The sequence below is a fragment of the Salmo salar genome, chromosome 05 (assembly GCF_965601325.2).
Source record: "Salmo salar chromosome 05, fSalSal1, whole genome shotgun sequence".
In the NCBI taxonomy this organism is placed as follows: Eukaryota; Metazoa; Chordata; class Actinopteri; order Salmoniformes; family Salmonidae; genus Salmo; species Salmo salar.
In genome coordinates, this window is record NC_138295.1 from 52,029,170 (window position 1) to 52,046,256 (window position 17,087).

Sequence of the window (17,087 nt, forward strand, 5' to 3'; positions counted from 1 at the left end):
GATTAAGGCTAACAGGGTAATCATTGATCTTGAGCTGGGGCTTTGTCTGTGAGCCACTCTCCTCTCTGATTCCCCCTGGGTTCCATGCTATGGCCTACATCATCTGCGTTGCAGACATGTGCATAATACGACTGTAATTACTAAAATGCACATGGAGAGGTCTAATCAAAATGTTCATTTCAGCTACAGCCTTATTATATAATAGAAGACAGATACATCCTGGTATTTAATGTGGATCATGGCTGTGAAACAAAATGAACTGAATAGAATTATGAATAGAATAGAATTACAGTATGACATGAAATTGCTGACAGAGACACAATGAGGTTGTATTCTACTACAAGCCGAACAAGCTGTTTTATCTCCAGGAAAGAGAACAGCCGAATCTAGTCATTCAGCTAATTGTTTCGAGCTCCTAACCTGTCAATACTGAACATTCATTGTAACCAAAAAACAAAGAGCGGATACAGCCAGCAAGACGGCACTGTAAAATGTGGCGTCTTCTGGTCCAGCGAGCCAGAAAACAGAAAACCCTCTTGGCAGGTTTTTTGGAGCGAACTTCCCCAATTTATCTGACCTGACCAGCCGAGACCAGTTGCGACCAGCCGTGACCTGGAATGACCTGTTGTCGATCCACAGGCACTAATCCACTCTGACCTCAGAGGAAGCAGTAACAGCAGAGTATAGCAGAGCCCCTCCCTGGCAGCCCCCGATGGGCCCACCTCAGCCCCTGTAGGCCAGGATAATTACACTCATCTTTGAACCCTCTGTCATTACAATGACCATACTGTGGAGAAGTAACAGACAGTCTGAAACCGTCCCTATTCATGGATAAAACTCATGGCAGTTATGTTGGAATTAGTCAATGAACTCTTGGAAAAGGATGCATTGTAAGCCATGAAAATATGTTTAATATTTGAAAATGGTGGCTTACAGTCCAAATTGTTGCGATGATGTGATTTGTTAGTGATCAGCCACAGCAGCAATCATGCTCCTATTATCATGTTTACAATGCTTCCTGAGCCCAGTGTCTCTGCAGTTATGTCAGGTCATCACAAGCAGATCAGAAAGCGGAACGGTGTCCTGTGTCATCATAGACATCTTTTATCTGTGATTCCCCGACTATGCATCACTGCCCTCAACCGTCACGCCCCCCCCCCCCCCCCCCCAGCCACCCCTACTTCCTCCACCCCCTCCTCAGCACATAATAAAGAGGCGGCGGCGTTTTTATGCATGTCATATTTGATTATGGGCTAAATAGTTTCCCCAGGGCCGGGCCGGGCTCGGAGAGGGCTAGAGCTGGCAGGGGAGAACTGGTCCTGCCTGCCAGAGCTCAACAGTGGGTTTCCTAACAGTGGGTATCCTTCAACATTCTGCTTTCAGTGGACAGGCCTGTCACACACATTTCAATAGCCAGAACGTTTTAGCTGGTGCCTGTTGCAGGCCATCCAAGACCAAGAGAGCCCAGATCAGTGCATGTGGTCCAAGGATGACAAAGAACCAGCCTTGTCTGCACAGTAAGCCAGCCAGGAGTCCCTGCCTCTGCTGTGCTTCAGTTGATTTTACTGTACTACTCCCTCTCTCTCAACAAATGGGCTGTGGTGGCGCGTGGTTAGAGATGGAGTGAATAGGTAGTTAACCTCTCATGGATATGTTTCTGCAGTTGTAGTGGTTTTCACCATATTTTAGTTAGTGATTACTTTCACAAGTCATGCACATTGCAAATAATATGATATTTAGCATTATCCAAAGTTGGTCCAATAACATCAGCGATCAACAAAACATTTCATATAAATCAAACTGTTTTGGGGGGGTCAAAGAGGAGTGATTTTACAGTTGGATGCTCACCCCAAGCCCCCTTGTCTCACTCTAGGCATCTGAAGGATCTCCTGCATGCATGGCAGAGGGGGCCACTCTCGCCTATTACCTCACTATCCCCTGGGCTGAAGGATTATGGGTAATCTGATCAGCCGGCCCAGCTGCCTGGGCCAGAAGTCCAAGCAGGTGAGGTCCGACGAGGACTTCCTGAAGGAGTGCTACCAGCGGCGCCGCGAATGGCAAGCTCCACCCCTGACACACCATGGGGAGGCCAGGCGGGAGGAAGTGGTCAGAGAGAGGGAGGAGGAGGAGGAGAGGGTGACAGATAGGACAAAGGAGGATGAGGTGGAGGATGAGGTGTCTCACAGCAACACCCCTCCCTCGGACAAACCCCTCAGGACCAGCCCCTCCCCCGCCCCCACGGTCACCACCATCAGTACTCTGGACAATGCCTGGCACGGCACCCCCTCCCCTATCAAGACATCCAGGAACAGCACCCTGACCAGGAAGGCCGTGGTCCAAGAGATCCCCTATGGGAGATCCCCTCTAGCCCAGCCTGGCTCAGTCCCAGGCTCAGCGGAGAGGAGGGCCAGCTTCCAGAGGAGAGACTCCAGAGAAGGAAGCCTCCAGAGGAGAGACTCTAGAGAGGGCAGCCCCTGGTCCTGGAAGACCTTGGCCTCCCATGAGGTCACGGAGGTGACAGAAGTGACAGAGACAGTTGTGACAGAAATTGTGGAGGTGACGGAGTACCCTTCTGGAGAGAAGGGCGGAGACCCCATAGTCACCAGGACTGTTAGGGTTCTGACTGGAGCAGCTGAGGAACTCGCTGAGGTCAATATAACTTCAACAGCAAACAGCCTCTCTAAAGTGTCTATTATTATTCAGTACAGTAGACTAGGATTTTACTCCTTCCCCCCCCCCCCTTTCCATTCCATTCTTTCATTGAACGTCTGAAATTCAACTTATCATCTTTACCGCTCTGCAATTTCCTTAACATCTCTTCAGCAGCATGTGCTACAGAATGTGTTATGTTTTTGACCGGTGCACTTTTTCAGAAAAGTAGTTTGTGCAATGTGTTGACTTTTATATTTCTGTCCCAGCTGCATAGCGATGGACATTCTAGTTCAGACCAAGATTCCAGCTTGGACCGTTGGAGGGTAAGATATCCAGTGCATTGCTCTGTTTTTTATGTGATTTACTATTTAGCATTATCTCAATCGCCTCTGCACAGTATGAAAGTAACACTGATATTACAGCATGGTTCCATGGTGTCCATGGTTTCATATTGTATAGTTACTATAAACAGTGTTAATGCTGTGTCGTGCTCTCTTTTCCTCCAGGGAATGAGATCTGCCTTGAGTCTGAGAGACGATTTTGCAGATTCTGAAACGTTCCATCAATCCCTGGAAGCACTGTTGACCTGGGTCTGTGAGATAGAGGAGCTGACAGCCAATCAGAAGCCTCCATCTTCAGAGGTCAAAGTGGTGAAAGCACAGCTACAAGAGCAGAAGGTACAGTACCAGTCAAAAGTTTGGACACACCTACTTTTCTTTATTTTTACTATTTTCTACATTGTATAATAATAGTGAAGACATCAACACTATGAAATAACACATATGGAATCATGTACAGTAGTAACCAAAAAAGTGTTAAACAAATCAAAACATATTTTGTATTTGAGATTCTTCCAAGTAGCCACCGTTTGCCTTGATGACAGCTTTGCACACTCTTGGCATTCTCGCAACCAGGTAGACCTAGAATGCATTTCAATTAACACGTGTGCCTTGTTAAAAGTTAATTTGTGGAATTTCTTTCCTTAATGCGTTTGAGCCAATCAGTTGTGTTGTGACAAGGTAGGGGTGGTATACAGAAGATAGCCCTTTTTGGTAAAAGACCAAGTCCATATTATGGCAGGAACAGCTCAAATAAGCAAAGATAAATGACAGTCCATCATTACTTTAAGACATGAAGGTCCGTCAATCTGGAAAATTTCAAGAACTTTGAAAGTTTCTTCAAGTGAAGTCGCAAAAACCATCAAGCGCTATGATGACAATGGCTCTCATGAGGACTGCCACAGGAAAGGAAGACCCAGAGTTACCTTTGCTGCAGAGGATAAGTTCATTAGAGTTAACTGCACCTCAGATTGCAGCCCAAATTAATACTTCACAGAGTTCAAATAACAGACACATGTCAACATCAACTGTTCAGAGTAGACTGCGTGAATCAGGCCTTCATGGTCAAATTGGTGAAAAGAAACCACTACTAAAGGACACCAATAATAAGAAGAGATTTGCTTGGGCCAAGAAACATGAGCAATGGACATTAGACCGGTGGAAATCTGTCCTTTGGTCTGATGAGTCCAAATTAGAGATTTTTGGTTCTAACCGCTGTGTCTTTGTGAGATGCAGAGTAGGTGAATGGATGATCTCCGCATGTGTAGTTCCCACCGTGAAGCATGGAGGAGGAGGTGTGATGGTGTGGGGGTGCTTTGCTGGTGACACTGTCTGTGATTTACTTAGAATTCAAGGCACACTGTACCAGCATGGCTACCACAGCATTCTGCAGCGATACGCCATCCCATCGGGTTTGCGCTTAGTGGGACTATCATTTGTTTTTCAAAAGGACAATGACCCAACACACCTCCAGGCTGTGTAAGGGCTATTTGACCAAGGAGAGTGACAGAGTGCTGCATCAGATCACCCGACCTCAACCCAATTGAGATGGTTTGGGATGAGCTGGACCGCAGAGTGAAGGAAAAGCAGCCAACGAGTGCTCAGCATATGTGGGAACTCCTTCAAGACTGTTGGAAAAGCATTCCTCATGAAGCTGGTTGAGAGAATGCCAAGAGTGTGCCAAGCTGTCATCAAGGCAAAGGGTGGCTACATTGAAGAATCTAAAATATATTTTGTTTGTTTAACACATTTTTGCTTACTACATGGTTCCATACGTGTTATTTCATAGTTTTTATTCTACAATGTAGAAAATAGTAAAAATAAAGAAAAACCCTTGAATGAGTAAATGTGTACCAACTTTTGACTGGTACAGCAATTTACAACACGGTACACAAAATATCTAAACTTACACAAAGCACCCACGGCTAAGTAACTATAATGCTTGATCACTTGCATGAGGATACTTTAAATATGGAAAATGGCGCTGAGATCATGGAAATAGTAAAATGCTCCCTTTAATATATGAAATCCCTTGAATTCAGGGCTGAATAGGGAAGGTTCACTCTTACAATTCCTGGGGCGAATTTCCTTTCTAGCAATTTACCTTTCAGTGTGAACCAGCTCCCATTGTGAGTACAGTGGGTGAGGTGAAACCTGCCTGGCTCCTCACAATGCAAGCCTAACACTTGAGATGGGGCTTTCACTGCACTCACACAAAGGAAGGAGAGACTAGAATAAGGCACATGTACCCAAATGTAAATTCTCAGGACTAGCAAGTAGCAATGACTCTCTGCAGCTAAGACCGGAGTCGTCTGAGCTGTAGTTGTCCTAACTCCTAATACATCTATTTGAGGTATTCTCTGGCTTTACACTTCACTTCTCAATAGTTATTGCCTATTTTCAAGCATTTGTAAGATTACACTGGATGTTCCAAAGTAGCTCATCCCCAATTTATCACAGGTTTTGACTTTTTATTATTGTGAAAATGATGAGTTTCACCATCAGAAAGACAATGAGTAAGACTTGGTGTTTTCCCTGGTCAGGTACTGTGATCAGGTAAAACCCCTGGTCATAACAACAATAAGGCAATGGCTGAGTATCCATTATCATCTCACAGCTCCTGCAGCGTCTCCTGGAGGACCGGAGGCATAGTATGGAGACCATGATGCTGGAGGGCCCTCATATGGCCGAGGCCTTTCCAGGGAAGGAGGGGGAGCAGGCCAGGGTCCAGCTCTCCACGCTCAGACACAAATGGGAGGCCTTACTGGTAGATGCAGTGAACAGGTCAGCTCATTGAACTGTGGTGCTGTCCCTTCATGTTATGCTATGCTATGCTATGCTATGTCGTGTCGTGTCGTGTTTTGCTTTGCTTTGCAATGCTATGCTATGCTATGCTATGCTATGCTATCATGCTGTTGGCAGCGTGGGCTGAGCTGTAATGTAATGGGTGTTGTGTATTGGGGTTGACAGGCGGGGCAGTCTGGAGCTCATCCTGCCCAGGGCCAAGCTCTTCCAGGAGAGGGTGGACAGCCTGCAGCAATGGCTCATCTCTGTGGAGCAGGACTTGGCCGAGCTACGCAATGCTGAGAGGGAAATGCTACACCTCCCCGAGGGTACGGAGAAAGCCAAGGTAAGATATCATCTATGTATACGTTTCTTCTGTATGCAAGCCTACTGTGCCTTGCAAAAGTATTCACCCCCTTGGCGTTTTTCCTATTTTGTTGCACTACAACCTGTAATTTAAATACAATTTTATTTTGATTTAATTTAATGGACATACACAACATAGTCCAAATTGGTGAAGTGAAATGAAAAAAATTACTTGTTTCAAAAAATTCAAAAAGGCAAAAGTGGTGCGTGCATATGTATTCACTCCCTTTGCTATGAAGCCCCTAAATAAGATCTGGTGCAACCAATTACCTTCAGAAGTCACATAATTAATTAAATAAAGTCCACCTGTGTCCAGTCTGAGTGTCACATGATCTGTCACATGATCTCAGTATATATACACCTGCTCTGAAAGGCCCCAGAGTCTGCAACACCACTAAGCAAGGGGCACCACCAAGCAAGCGGCACCATGAAGACCAATGAGCTCTCCAAACAGGTCAGGACAAAGTTGTGGAGAAGTACAGATCAGGGTTGGGTTATAAACTCATGAACCAGGCAAGGAGGGCATTAATCAGAGAGACTAAAATTGAGCTTTTCGTCATCAAGGAAAACGCTATGTCTGGCACAAACTCAATACCTCCCATCACCCCGAGAACACCATCCCCACAGTGAAGCATGGTGGTGGCAGCATCATGCTGTGGGGATGTTTTTCATCGGCAGGGACTGGGAAACTGGTCAGAATTGAAAGAATGATGGATGGCGCTAAATACAGGGAAACTCTTGAGGCAAACCTGTTTCAGCCTTCCAGAGATTTGAGACTGGGATGGAGGTTTACCTTCCAGCAGGACAATGACCCTAAGCATACTGCTAAAGCAACACTCGAGTGGTTTAAGGGGAAACATTTAAATGTCTTGGAATGGCCTAGTCAAAGCACAGACCTCAATCCAATTGAAAATCTGTGGTATGACTTAAAGATTTCTGTACACCAGCAGGAACCCATCCAACTTGAAGGAGCTGGAGCAGTTTTGCCTTGAAGAATGGGAAAACATCCTAGTGGCTAGATGTACCAAGCTTATAGAGACATATCCCAAAAGACTTGCAGCTGTAATTGCTGCAAAAGGTGGCTCTACAAAGTATTGAGTTTGGGGGGAGGGGAATAGTTATGCACGCTTAAGTTTTCAGTTTTTTTCTCTTATTTCTTGTTTGTTTCACAATAAAAAAAAATATTTTGCATCTTCAAAGTGGTAGGCATATTGTGTAAATCAAATGACACAAACCCCCCAAAAATCTATTTAATTCAAGGTTGTACGGCAACAAAATAGGAAAAATGCCAAGGGGGGTGAATACTTTCGCAAGGCACTGTATACCATGTGCCATATACTGCATGTTTATGTACCAGTGGAGGCTGGTGGGCAGAGAAATCATACTTTTGTAATACCCCTCAGGCTGTGGTGGAAGAGATCAAGGCAAAAAACGCTGACTTGCTGAAAATTCAACAGAGCGGTCATGATCTCAAGGAGAAGATTTCAGGTAACTTAAATGAATGTTGCAAAATCAATGTGTTTGTAAATGTTTACCCTTACCAATACACAAAATCCATCAACAGATGACTTACATAAAGAAACAACATGAGTAGCGACATGTCACAGGAGGCTGTTGAGGGATAGAACGACACATAATAATGGCCGGAGCGGGGCAAATGGAATGGCATCAAACACATGGAAACCATGTGGTTGATGTATTTGATACCATTCCACCCATTCTGCTCCAGTCATTACCACGAGCCCGTTCTCCCCAATTAAGTTGCCACAACCTCCTGTGCTATATACTAATAGTAATAACATGCTAAAAGTAACAACATGCTAAAAGTAACTGCATGCTAAGAGTACTAACATGCTAAGAGTACCAACATGCTAAGAGTAGCAACATGCTAACAGCACCAAAATGATAAGATTATCCACATGTTAAGGAGTAGCAACATGCTAATCCTACACGTCTTTGTGTTGGTGTGGTCCCCACAGAGGAGGAAGCCCAGCAAGTGCAGGAGCGTGTGGACAGCCTGAGGATACGCTGCTCGGTGTTGAGCCTGACCAGTGGTGACGTGCTGCAGAGACTGGAGCAGGCGCTGGAGGCGTCCAGCCGCTGCACCTCCAGCCAGGAAGACCTCCACTTGTGGCTTGGCCGCATCGAGAGGGAACTGCTGGGGCCTGCTGGGGGGCAGACTGGGGGTGGAGACACGGTGCTCTGTGCTGCAGAGAGACAGAGGGTAAGAGGCGGGGCTTAGCAATGTTGCCTGTGTGCATAACTGATATGAGGATGATGGACTGCTTACTCACGAGTCATGACTACTCACTGGGTCCCGTGCATTTAGGCAATATTGATCGTCTTCTGATAAGGATGAAGTAGTAGGAACTCTGCACACACTTCAACTAGATAGCAATGTGGACTTTTATTAACCTTTTATTAACCTGTCTGTATGTGTATGTTATTGTCAGTTGGAGCAGGCTGTGGTGAAGGAGATGGCCTGGTTCAGAGACACTGCCCTGGGCCTGGAGCAACTCAAAGCTATTACTCTGGAGCCTGAGCTTATCTCTGCCCAACTCTATGAACAGAAGGTGAAGAGACCCATTGGAACTACATTTTAAAAGCTACTTTGTCCCTTAGGGCGACCCTATACAAGCCCGTTCATCCACCTCTACATATGCTTTGTTTTGTTCTGCAACCACCTATGTAGATTTGCATAGAGGTCCGATGATGTGTGATGTTTGAACGTATGTCTTGGTTTGCAAAGGCTTGTGTGTTTGCACAGCATTTCACGTGACATACTTTTGTTGTGTTGTGTACATGAAGATCCTTGCAGTGGAGATTCTGCAACACAAGTTCAACATTGAGAAGATGGTGAAGATCGCTGAAATCTTGCAGACATACGGTGATGAAGGGGAAATAGGGGATCTGCAGGTACATACTGTACCATCTTACCCATGATAACATCTGACTATAAAACGTTCAAACAAATGAGACAAGCTAATAGCATACGGGTCACGTTAAAGCTGTTGTCATCCGATCTCCCCAGATCCCATTGGATGCCTTACAGGAACAATGCAACACCACGTCAGCCACCAACTCCCATGTGGTCCTGCAGCTGGAGCATGCCCAGTCCCTCTTGGTTCAGTTCACTGAGGGCCTTGCTGAGGTTTCACCATGGCTACAGGAAACCCAAGCGCTCATTGGCCAGCTCTCCCTGAGCACCATTAGCTACAAGGCATTTCGAGAACAACAGGACATCTTACAGGTAGCAGAGACCTGCCTTTGAGTGGAGTGCCAATTCTTTTTTTTTTTTCCCGTTCAACAATGATGCCCTTTTAGACTTCATAGCTCCCCCTCCGTTTTCTGCTCAAATGTGCTGTTCTACTGTTCTTCCCTTGTAGATTATTCAGCTCCGTTCATTAGAGTACTTTAATCTACTTGAAAGGTTAACATTGAACATTCCCACAGGTATATAAAGACATCTCTATTCTCCTAGGTAGTTAATGGAAAGTGAGACAAGGTGAACCGTGTTACCTTTCCTCTTCAACAGTTCTCAGGGATAGAAATGAGACTCCTCGTTTTTCAAACATAGCCATTTACATGCACTCTACAATTCCTTTACCATGCCCAAAAAATCATCTGGGTCATATACATTAGGTACAAAACGGAAGAAAACGTGGAGGAACTACCTGAACTTGTCCAATTAGAAACTGTCCTTTTTGTTTTCAGTTGCAAAACTTTTTACTACTGTGTGCCCTAATGAATACAACCCAGATCTATGTGTCTAAGGATCTATTTCTATGACCCCCTAACCATTTCTCACCTAGGGCCTAAGGGAGTCCATAGCAGAGCATAGACCTCTGATAGCACGGCTGGGCTCGCTGGGGAAACGTCTGTCAGAGCTTAGCCCTGCCCAGGGGGAGGAGTTATGTCATAGCGCCAAAGAGGCTGAGGAGCAGCACAGGGCCATCAGGGACAGGGTCAGAGAGGTTGCCAATCTACTGGAGGAGTCCCTGCCCAGATACACACAGGTGACAGTATGCACACACTGCTGCATGAACGCAGGCAAGCATGCATGAAGACACACATGCAACACAAACACACACACACGAAGCGCACGCACGCACACACGCACCCACTCACACATAAAGACACACACATGAAGACACACACATGGTACATGTATACTTACTGTAAATACAGTACATATAGCGGTCTCGCCAGACTCTGCATACTGTGAGAATAGATTATACACATAGAAACATGTAAACATTTGACCATCACATACACCCAGTAACACAATGGTGTCTTGTCTCTGTAGTTGAATGAGAGGATGACGCTGATTAGAGAGAGTCTGGATCGTCTGCTTGGTCACATGCAGTCCACAGCCTCTCTGCAGGGTCAGACCCCACGCATCCAGGAGCAGCTACAGGACAACAAGCACACCCTGGCTGAGCTCTCCAAGCTGGAGCTGGGCCTAGGGAGTATCCGGACCCAGGCTGACGAGCTCCTGGCCAACACACAGGCAGCTGGGGACGCCTCCATCGGTACAGGTACACTCCTCACAAAGTGCCGAAGTGTTGGTTCTTTGCATTAAATTGTTGGGAGTATAAAGGGCTGTGTAACTTTCTTTTATGTGAGTTGTTTGAATCAATTTGGAGCTTTTCTGTTTAGCAGCACACATCTGGAGAGGGAGAATCTTGAATTTATCTTGAAACACCTTTGACAGAGATGCTGCTTAGGTTACCTACAATGGGTTACATTTATTTGGAGTGTCTAGAGAAAGTAATTTGAGAGAAAATACAGTGATGTCCCTGTGACTTGCAATGATTGTGACATGTAGTTGACATGTGTATGCGTGTCAGCTAAATGACTAAAATACAATGTATTATAATGACTCTATTCTGTGTTCTCCCTAGCGATCCAGGAGCGGGTGTCTGGCCTGACCCAGCTGTGGGAGGAGGCTCAGAGGCAGGCTCAGGAGAGAGATGGCTGGCTGCTCAACCTGCTGGACCTGGCCCTCAAGTTCTGGAGCGATGTTAGTGACGTGACGGCCGGCTTGAACGATGCCCAACAGGCTGTCCTGGACCTGAACGCCAGTAGGACAGACTCAGAGACCATCCGCCAGAGCCTGGAGACCATGCAGGTAACTGTGGACGGTGGAGCTGTTGGTTTGATCTTAGCTGCTTAAGATGAATGAGATAGTTCAGTACAATTTCCAGTGAATGTGTTTTTTCCCCCATCCTCTGTCAGGTACTAAGACGATCCAAGACGATCTATTTCAACTAATGTACTTTACGCTGTCCACTTCAATTTATCTCCCTTCTTACCGATTCCATTGTGGGCTCTCTCACCCCTGACTATATCGCCTTACAGACACTCAGGGAGGACATCGACAGTCTACAGGGGGACCTGGACACGCTTGGCATTCTGGGAATGGACCTGATGTCAGCATGTGGGGATACAGACAAACCCGATGTCACCAAGAGCTTAGATGAGGTGAGGAGTGAGAGGAGGTAACATTTATGTTAATATTCATTTTCTGTAAGACAATCATTTTTCTATGTGTTTCTAAATAACTACATCACTGACTCCATAGCTCTACTGCACATGGAACAACCTGAGTAAACTTTGGAGTGAGTGTCACAAAAAGCTGGAGCAATCTTTACAGATGGCTCTACATTACCAGGACACCATGCAGGTACGTGTGTACAGTATGTGTGCGTGCATGCGTGTGTAGTGCATGCGTGCATTCGTTGCGTGTGTTTGTGCGTGTCTGTGTGTGGGAGCCGGTCACTAACATATCCGTATTGTCACTTAGCTTTGCTTGGCTGCCGCTTCTCCTCTTAACTCCCCCAGTGCAGTGGCAATCAGCCAACAATAAACTCCACTAGTCTTTTATGTCCATTGCAATGGCAGAAACCAGACTCTAGCTCCCTGTAGTGTTGGTGATGAGTGACTGACAGACTGTGCACTTCCCTGCCAATGGGAAACAAATGGTGTTAACTGTGAGAGGCGCAGTCTATACCCGAGGTCTGGGAAGCCAGCCTCAGTGTCGCCACTTGTACAAGTCAGCAGGATCGCATGTTTCATTGTTCAATATGGAAGTTATTTCACCACTTCAAAATACATACAGTTGAAGTCGGAAGTTTACATACACTTAGGTTGGAGTCATTAACTCGTTTTTCAATCACTCCACAAATTTCTTGTCAACAAAGTATAGTTTTGGCAAGTCGGTTAGGACATCTACTTTGTGCATGACACAAGTCATTTTTACAACAATTGTTTACAGACAGATTATTTCACTTATAATTCACTGTGTCACAATTCCAGTGGGTCAGAAGTTTACATACACTAAGTTGACTGTGCCTTTAAACAGCTTGGAAAATTCCAGAAAATGATGTCTTGGCTTTAGAAGCTTCTGATAGGCTAATTGACATCATTTTAATCAATTGGAGGTGTACCTGTGGATGTATTTCAAGGCCTACCTTTCAACTCAGTACGCATTTGCTTGACATCATGGGAAAATTAAAATAAATCAGCCAAGACCTCAGAAAAAAATGTGTAGATTTCCAAACGACTGAAGGTACCACGTTCATATGTACAAACAATAGTACGCAAGTATAAACACCATGGGACCACACAGCCGTCATACCGCTCAGGAAGGAGATGCGTTCTGTCTCATAGAGATTAACGTACTTTGGTGCGAGAAGTGCAAATCAATCCCAAAACAACAGCAAAGGACATGGTGAAGATGCTGGAGGAAACAGGTACAAAATATCTATATCCACAGTAAAACAAGTCCTATATCGACATAACTTGAAAAGCAGCCCAGCAAGAAAGAAACCACTGCTCCAAAACCGCCATAAAGAAGCCCAACTACGGTTTGCAACTGCACATGGGGACAAAGATCATACTTTTTGGAGAAATGTCCTCTGGTCTGGTGAAACAAAAATAGAACTGTTTGACCATAATGACAATCGTTATGTTTGGAGGAAAAGGGGGAGGCTTGCAAGCCGAAGAACACCATCCCAACCATGAAGCACGGGGGTGAAAGCATCATGTTGTGGGGGTGCTTTGCTGCAGGAGGAACTGGTGCACTTCACAAAATAGATGGCATCATGAGGTAGGAAAATTATGTGGATATATTAAAGCAACATCGCAAGACATCAGTCAGGAAGTTAAAGCTTGGTAGCAAATGGGTCTTCCAAATGGACAATGACCCCAAGCATATTTCCATAGTTGTGGCAAAATGGCTTAAGGACAACAAAGTCAAGGTATTGGAGTGGCCATCACAAAGCCCTGACCTCATTCCTATAGAAAATGTGTGGGCAGGACTGAAAAAGCATGTGCGAGCAAGGAAGCCTACCAACCTGACTCAGTTACACCAGCTCTGTCTGGAGGAATGGGCCACAATTGACCCAACTTATTGTGGGAAGCTTGTGGAAGGCTACCTGAAACATTTGATCCAAGTTAAGCAATTTAAAGGCAACACTACCAAATACGAATTGAGTGTATGTAAACTTCTGACCCACTGGGAATGTGATGAAAGAAATAAAAGCTGAAATAAATCATTCTCTCTACTATTATTCTGACATTTCACATTCTTAAAATAAAGTGGTAATCCTAACAGTGCATTTTACTAGGATTAACAAAGTTTAAATGTATTTGCCTAAGATGTATGTAAACTTCCAACTTCAATTGTAGCAACTATTAATAGTCTCTTGTGACACAAACTGTGTGCATATGAATAAATTATGTTTTTAAGCATATAAAAATAGTTTCTTGTTTTTTCACAGGGGCTTTTCGAGTGGCTCAAGTCAGCAGAGCTGAGATCCACAGAGGAGTTCTTGGTAGGAACTGACCTGGAGTCAGTCAAAGAGCAGCTGTGTGATCTCAAGGTGAGTCTACTATACACAAACAGAACACACTGAAGAGCTCCCACTCTTTCCCAAACTCAAACCAATAATTTATCATGGGAGCAATAAGCAAGACATTCCATAATTGTCACTTTAAACCTTTGAGTCTTTTTCTGATTCTGAATCTTTCTACATTGCCAGCTCTGTAAAATATCTGAAACATTTGCTGTTTCTCCTCAGGAGTTTAAACGGGAGCTATACCAGAAGAAGATCGAGATGGAGAGCCTGAACCACCGCTTTGTGTGCAGGCTGTCTCCAGGCTCTGAGCGTCCCGGATCTGTCTCTCCCCTGTGTGACTTCAGACAGCGCTGGGACAGCCTGGAGGCAGAGACTGTCAGCAGACAGGTTAGACTCCACTCAATCACTCATCAACATGTGCAATTCAATTGGCTGGGACTGGTTTCCCAGACACAGATTAATCCTAGTACTGGATTAAGAAGCACTTTCCATGGAGAAATTCCATTGAGGATGTTTTTTAGTCTAGGATAAGACTTAGCCTGTGTTCAGGAAACCGACACCTGTTCAGTATTTTTTTTAATTGCTAGGGTTATGGTATTGAAGAGGTCGGACAATGCGTTAATGTGTTTTCACTGCTTGTGGTTGCAGCATCAGCTGGAGTGTTCCCTGCTGGGCCTGGGTCAGTTCCAGAACACTCTGGATGAGCTGCACACCTGGCTCTCCCACACAGCCGACCTCCTCCAGGGCAGTCGGCCAATCAGCATCGACCTGCAGGCATGCGAGATAGAGCTGGCCAAACACAAGGTTTGTGACTTAAATGGATCAACACAATGTATTGGGATCAATGCCATTTTAAAGCTTCTGACACCTATGGGTGTGTGTGTTTGAGGAAGGATGATACTATTGGATAATTTCTCTGAGCATAAGATGTTTGTATGCAAATATGATGTGTATTACAGTATTGTCATCAAGTGGTGCTATGTTCTTCTCCACTCTAGGTGCTGCGTAATGATGTCATGTCCCACGTACGTACGGTGGAGTCTTTGAACCAGGCGGGGCGGGGCCTGTTGGAGGTGGGGACTGGGGACAGCCCTCACGGTCTGCACCCGCGGCTGGAGCAGCTGAATGAACGCTGGGAGTTTGTCCGCTGTGAGACAGAGCGCAGACAGCTAGAGCTGGAGAACAACCTCAGTCAGGTGAGGAGATTGGGAATAGACCAAGTGGCAAGTTAAAGGTTATTTTTCATGATCCCTCCATCTCTTTTTCTCATTCACTATCACATATGCAAAGAGATGCCAAATTTATTAGAACTCTTAGGCCAAACTACTTATTAGAACTCTTAGGCCAAACTACTTATTAGGACTCTTAGGCCAAACTACTTATTAGAACTCTTAGGCCAAACTACTTATTAGGACTCTTAGGCCAAACTACTTATGACTCTTAGGCCAAACTACTTATTAGGACTCTTAGGCCAAACTACTTATTAGGTTTCTCCCAACATTCCGATATCACTAGTACTGAATGATTATTTGCTTTGTGGTGCCCTCTAGGGGTGAATCTGAAATATTGCAGTCATAACAGATTATTAATTGATAATTAAATGATTCTGAATATGGTTTTCAGAGATGTATTTATGATTTTTTTCTACCCTAGGTCCAAGATGTTACCATGGAGATCCAGGATCTTCTTCAGTGGTTGGAGAACACAGACCTGAGGCTGTCCTCCAGTAAGACAGTGTGGGGGATGCCTGACTTTGCCAGCGAGAGGCTCAACGCACACCTGGTAAGGCCAACCCAACACCGCACACCAACTCTACCCCACCTCAATAACTGACCTAGCCAGTGGCGATTTTAGCATGTAAATCTTGGTGGGGAAAACCCCTCCCCCCCATATTTTTTTTATGCATGCCAGCAAAGCCACACAACTACAAAACACAACTCTAAACAACACATTAATTGCACTATAACAGTGACAAACGGTGCCCACAAACTGTTAGGGACTACATAAAGCTGTCCCAACAGCAGAGTCTCAACAGCAGTCCCAACACCTTACCACTGCTATCAGCGGAGCCTTGTCTGGCAGCGAAACAGTTCATATAGCATAATTTACTGCCTTTTAAAAAAACATAGCTGATATGGCTGACTTGCTTAAACAAATATGGTTTCAACTGACAATTGAGATGTACGAACTATGGCATGAAGGGATGATGAGCAGATAAGAGGCAATCTGTAATTTTGATTAAGGCATTAATGAGCGAGCTAGGGCGGACATAGTCATTCGGAAAGTATTCAGACCCCTTCCATTTTCCCACATTTTGTTACGTTAAAGCCTTATTCTAAAATGTATTAAATAAAACATTTTCCTCATCAACAAATACACAATACCACATAATGACAAAGTGAAAACATATATTTATTTTTTTGCACATTTATAAAAAAAGATAAAGAAAATACCTTAAGTATTCAGACCCTTTGCTATGAGACTTGAAATTAAGCTCAGGTGCATCCTGTTTCCATTGATCATCCTTGAGATGTTTCTACAACTTGGAGTCCACCGCTGGCAAATTCAATTGATTGTACATGATTTGGAAAGGCATACACCTTTCTATATATGGTCCCACAGTTGACAGTGCACGTCAGAGTAAAAACCAAGCTACGAGGTCAAAGGAATTGTCCATAGAGCTCCAAGACAGGATTGTGTCGAGGCACAGATCTGGGGAAGGGTACCAAAACATTTCTGTAGCATTTAAGGTCCCCAAGGACACAGTAACCTTTTGGAAGTTTGGAACCACCAAGACTCTTCCTAGAGCTGGCCGCCCGGCCAAAATGAGCAATCAGGAGAGAAGGGCCTTGGTCAGGGAGGTGACCAAGAACCTGATGGTCACACTGACAGAACACCAGAGTTCCTCTGTGGAGATGGGAGAACCTTCCAGAAGGACAACCATCTCTGCAGCACTCCACCAATCAGGTCTTTATGGTAGAGTGGCCAGACGGAAGCCACTCCTCAGTAAAAGGCACATGACAGCCTGCTTGGAGTTTGCCAAGCTTGCCATGATGAAACCAAGATTGAACCATTTGGCCTGAAT

General features: G+C 44.9%; 1 protein-coding gene across 1 annotated transcript in view; it reads left to right on the plus strand.

Annotated features, from left to right (window-relative positions):
- Nucleotides 1-17,087, plus strand: part of LOC106605061 (plectin) — a 240,151-nt gene that overhangs the window by 202,268 nt on the left and 20,796 nt on the right. Inside the window, exons 35-54 of the mRNA XM_082974927.1 lie at nucleotides 1,950-2,649; nucleotides 2,919-2,975; nucleotides 3,159-3,329; nucleotides 5,608-5,774; nucleotides 5,961-6,120; nucleotides 7,544-7,628; nucleotides 8,120-8,364; nucleotides 8,594-8,713; nucleotides 8,949-9,056; nucleotides 9,172-9,390; nucleotides 9,953-10,156; nucleotides 10,447-10,678; nucleotides 11,045-11,271; nucleotides 11,502-11,624; nucleotides 11,725-11,826; nucleotides 13,925-14,026; nucleotides 14,225-14,389; nucleotides 14,651-14,806; nucleotides 15,001-15,198; nucleotides 15,656-15,784. Coding sequence (XP_082831053.1) covers nucleotides 1,950-2,649; nucleotides 2,919-2,975; nucleotides 3,159-3,329; nucleotides 5,608-5,774; nucleotides 5,961-6,120; nucleotides 7,544-7,628; nucleotides 8,120-8,364; nucleotides 8,594-8,713; nucleotides 8,949-9,056; nucleotides 9,172-9,390; nucleotides 9,953-10,156; nucleotides 10,447-10,678; nucleotides 11,045-11,271; nucleotides 11,502-11,624; nucleotides 11,725-11,826; nucleotides 13,925-14,026; nucleotides 14,225-14,389; nucleotides 14,651-14,806; nucleotides 15,001-15,198; nucleotides 15,656-15,784 — 3,670 coding nt within the window. The remainder of the gene's footprint in view (nucleotides 1-1,949; nucleotides 2,650-2,918; nucleotides 2,976-3,158; nucleotides 3,330-5,607; nucleotides 5,775-5,960; nucleotides 6,121-7,543; nucleotides 7,629-8,119; nucleotides 8,365-8,593; nucleotides 8,714-8,948; nucleotides 9,057-9,171; nucleotides 9,391-9,952; nucleotides 10,157-10,446; nucleotides 10,679-11,044; nucleotides 11,272-11,501; nucleotides 11,625-11,724; nucleotides 11,827-13,924; nucleotides 14,027-14,224; nucleotides 14,390-14,650; nucleotides 14,807-15,000; nucleotides 15,199-15,655; nucleotides 15,785-17,087) is intronic.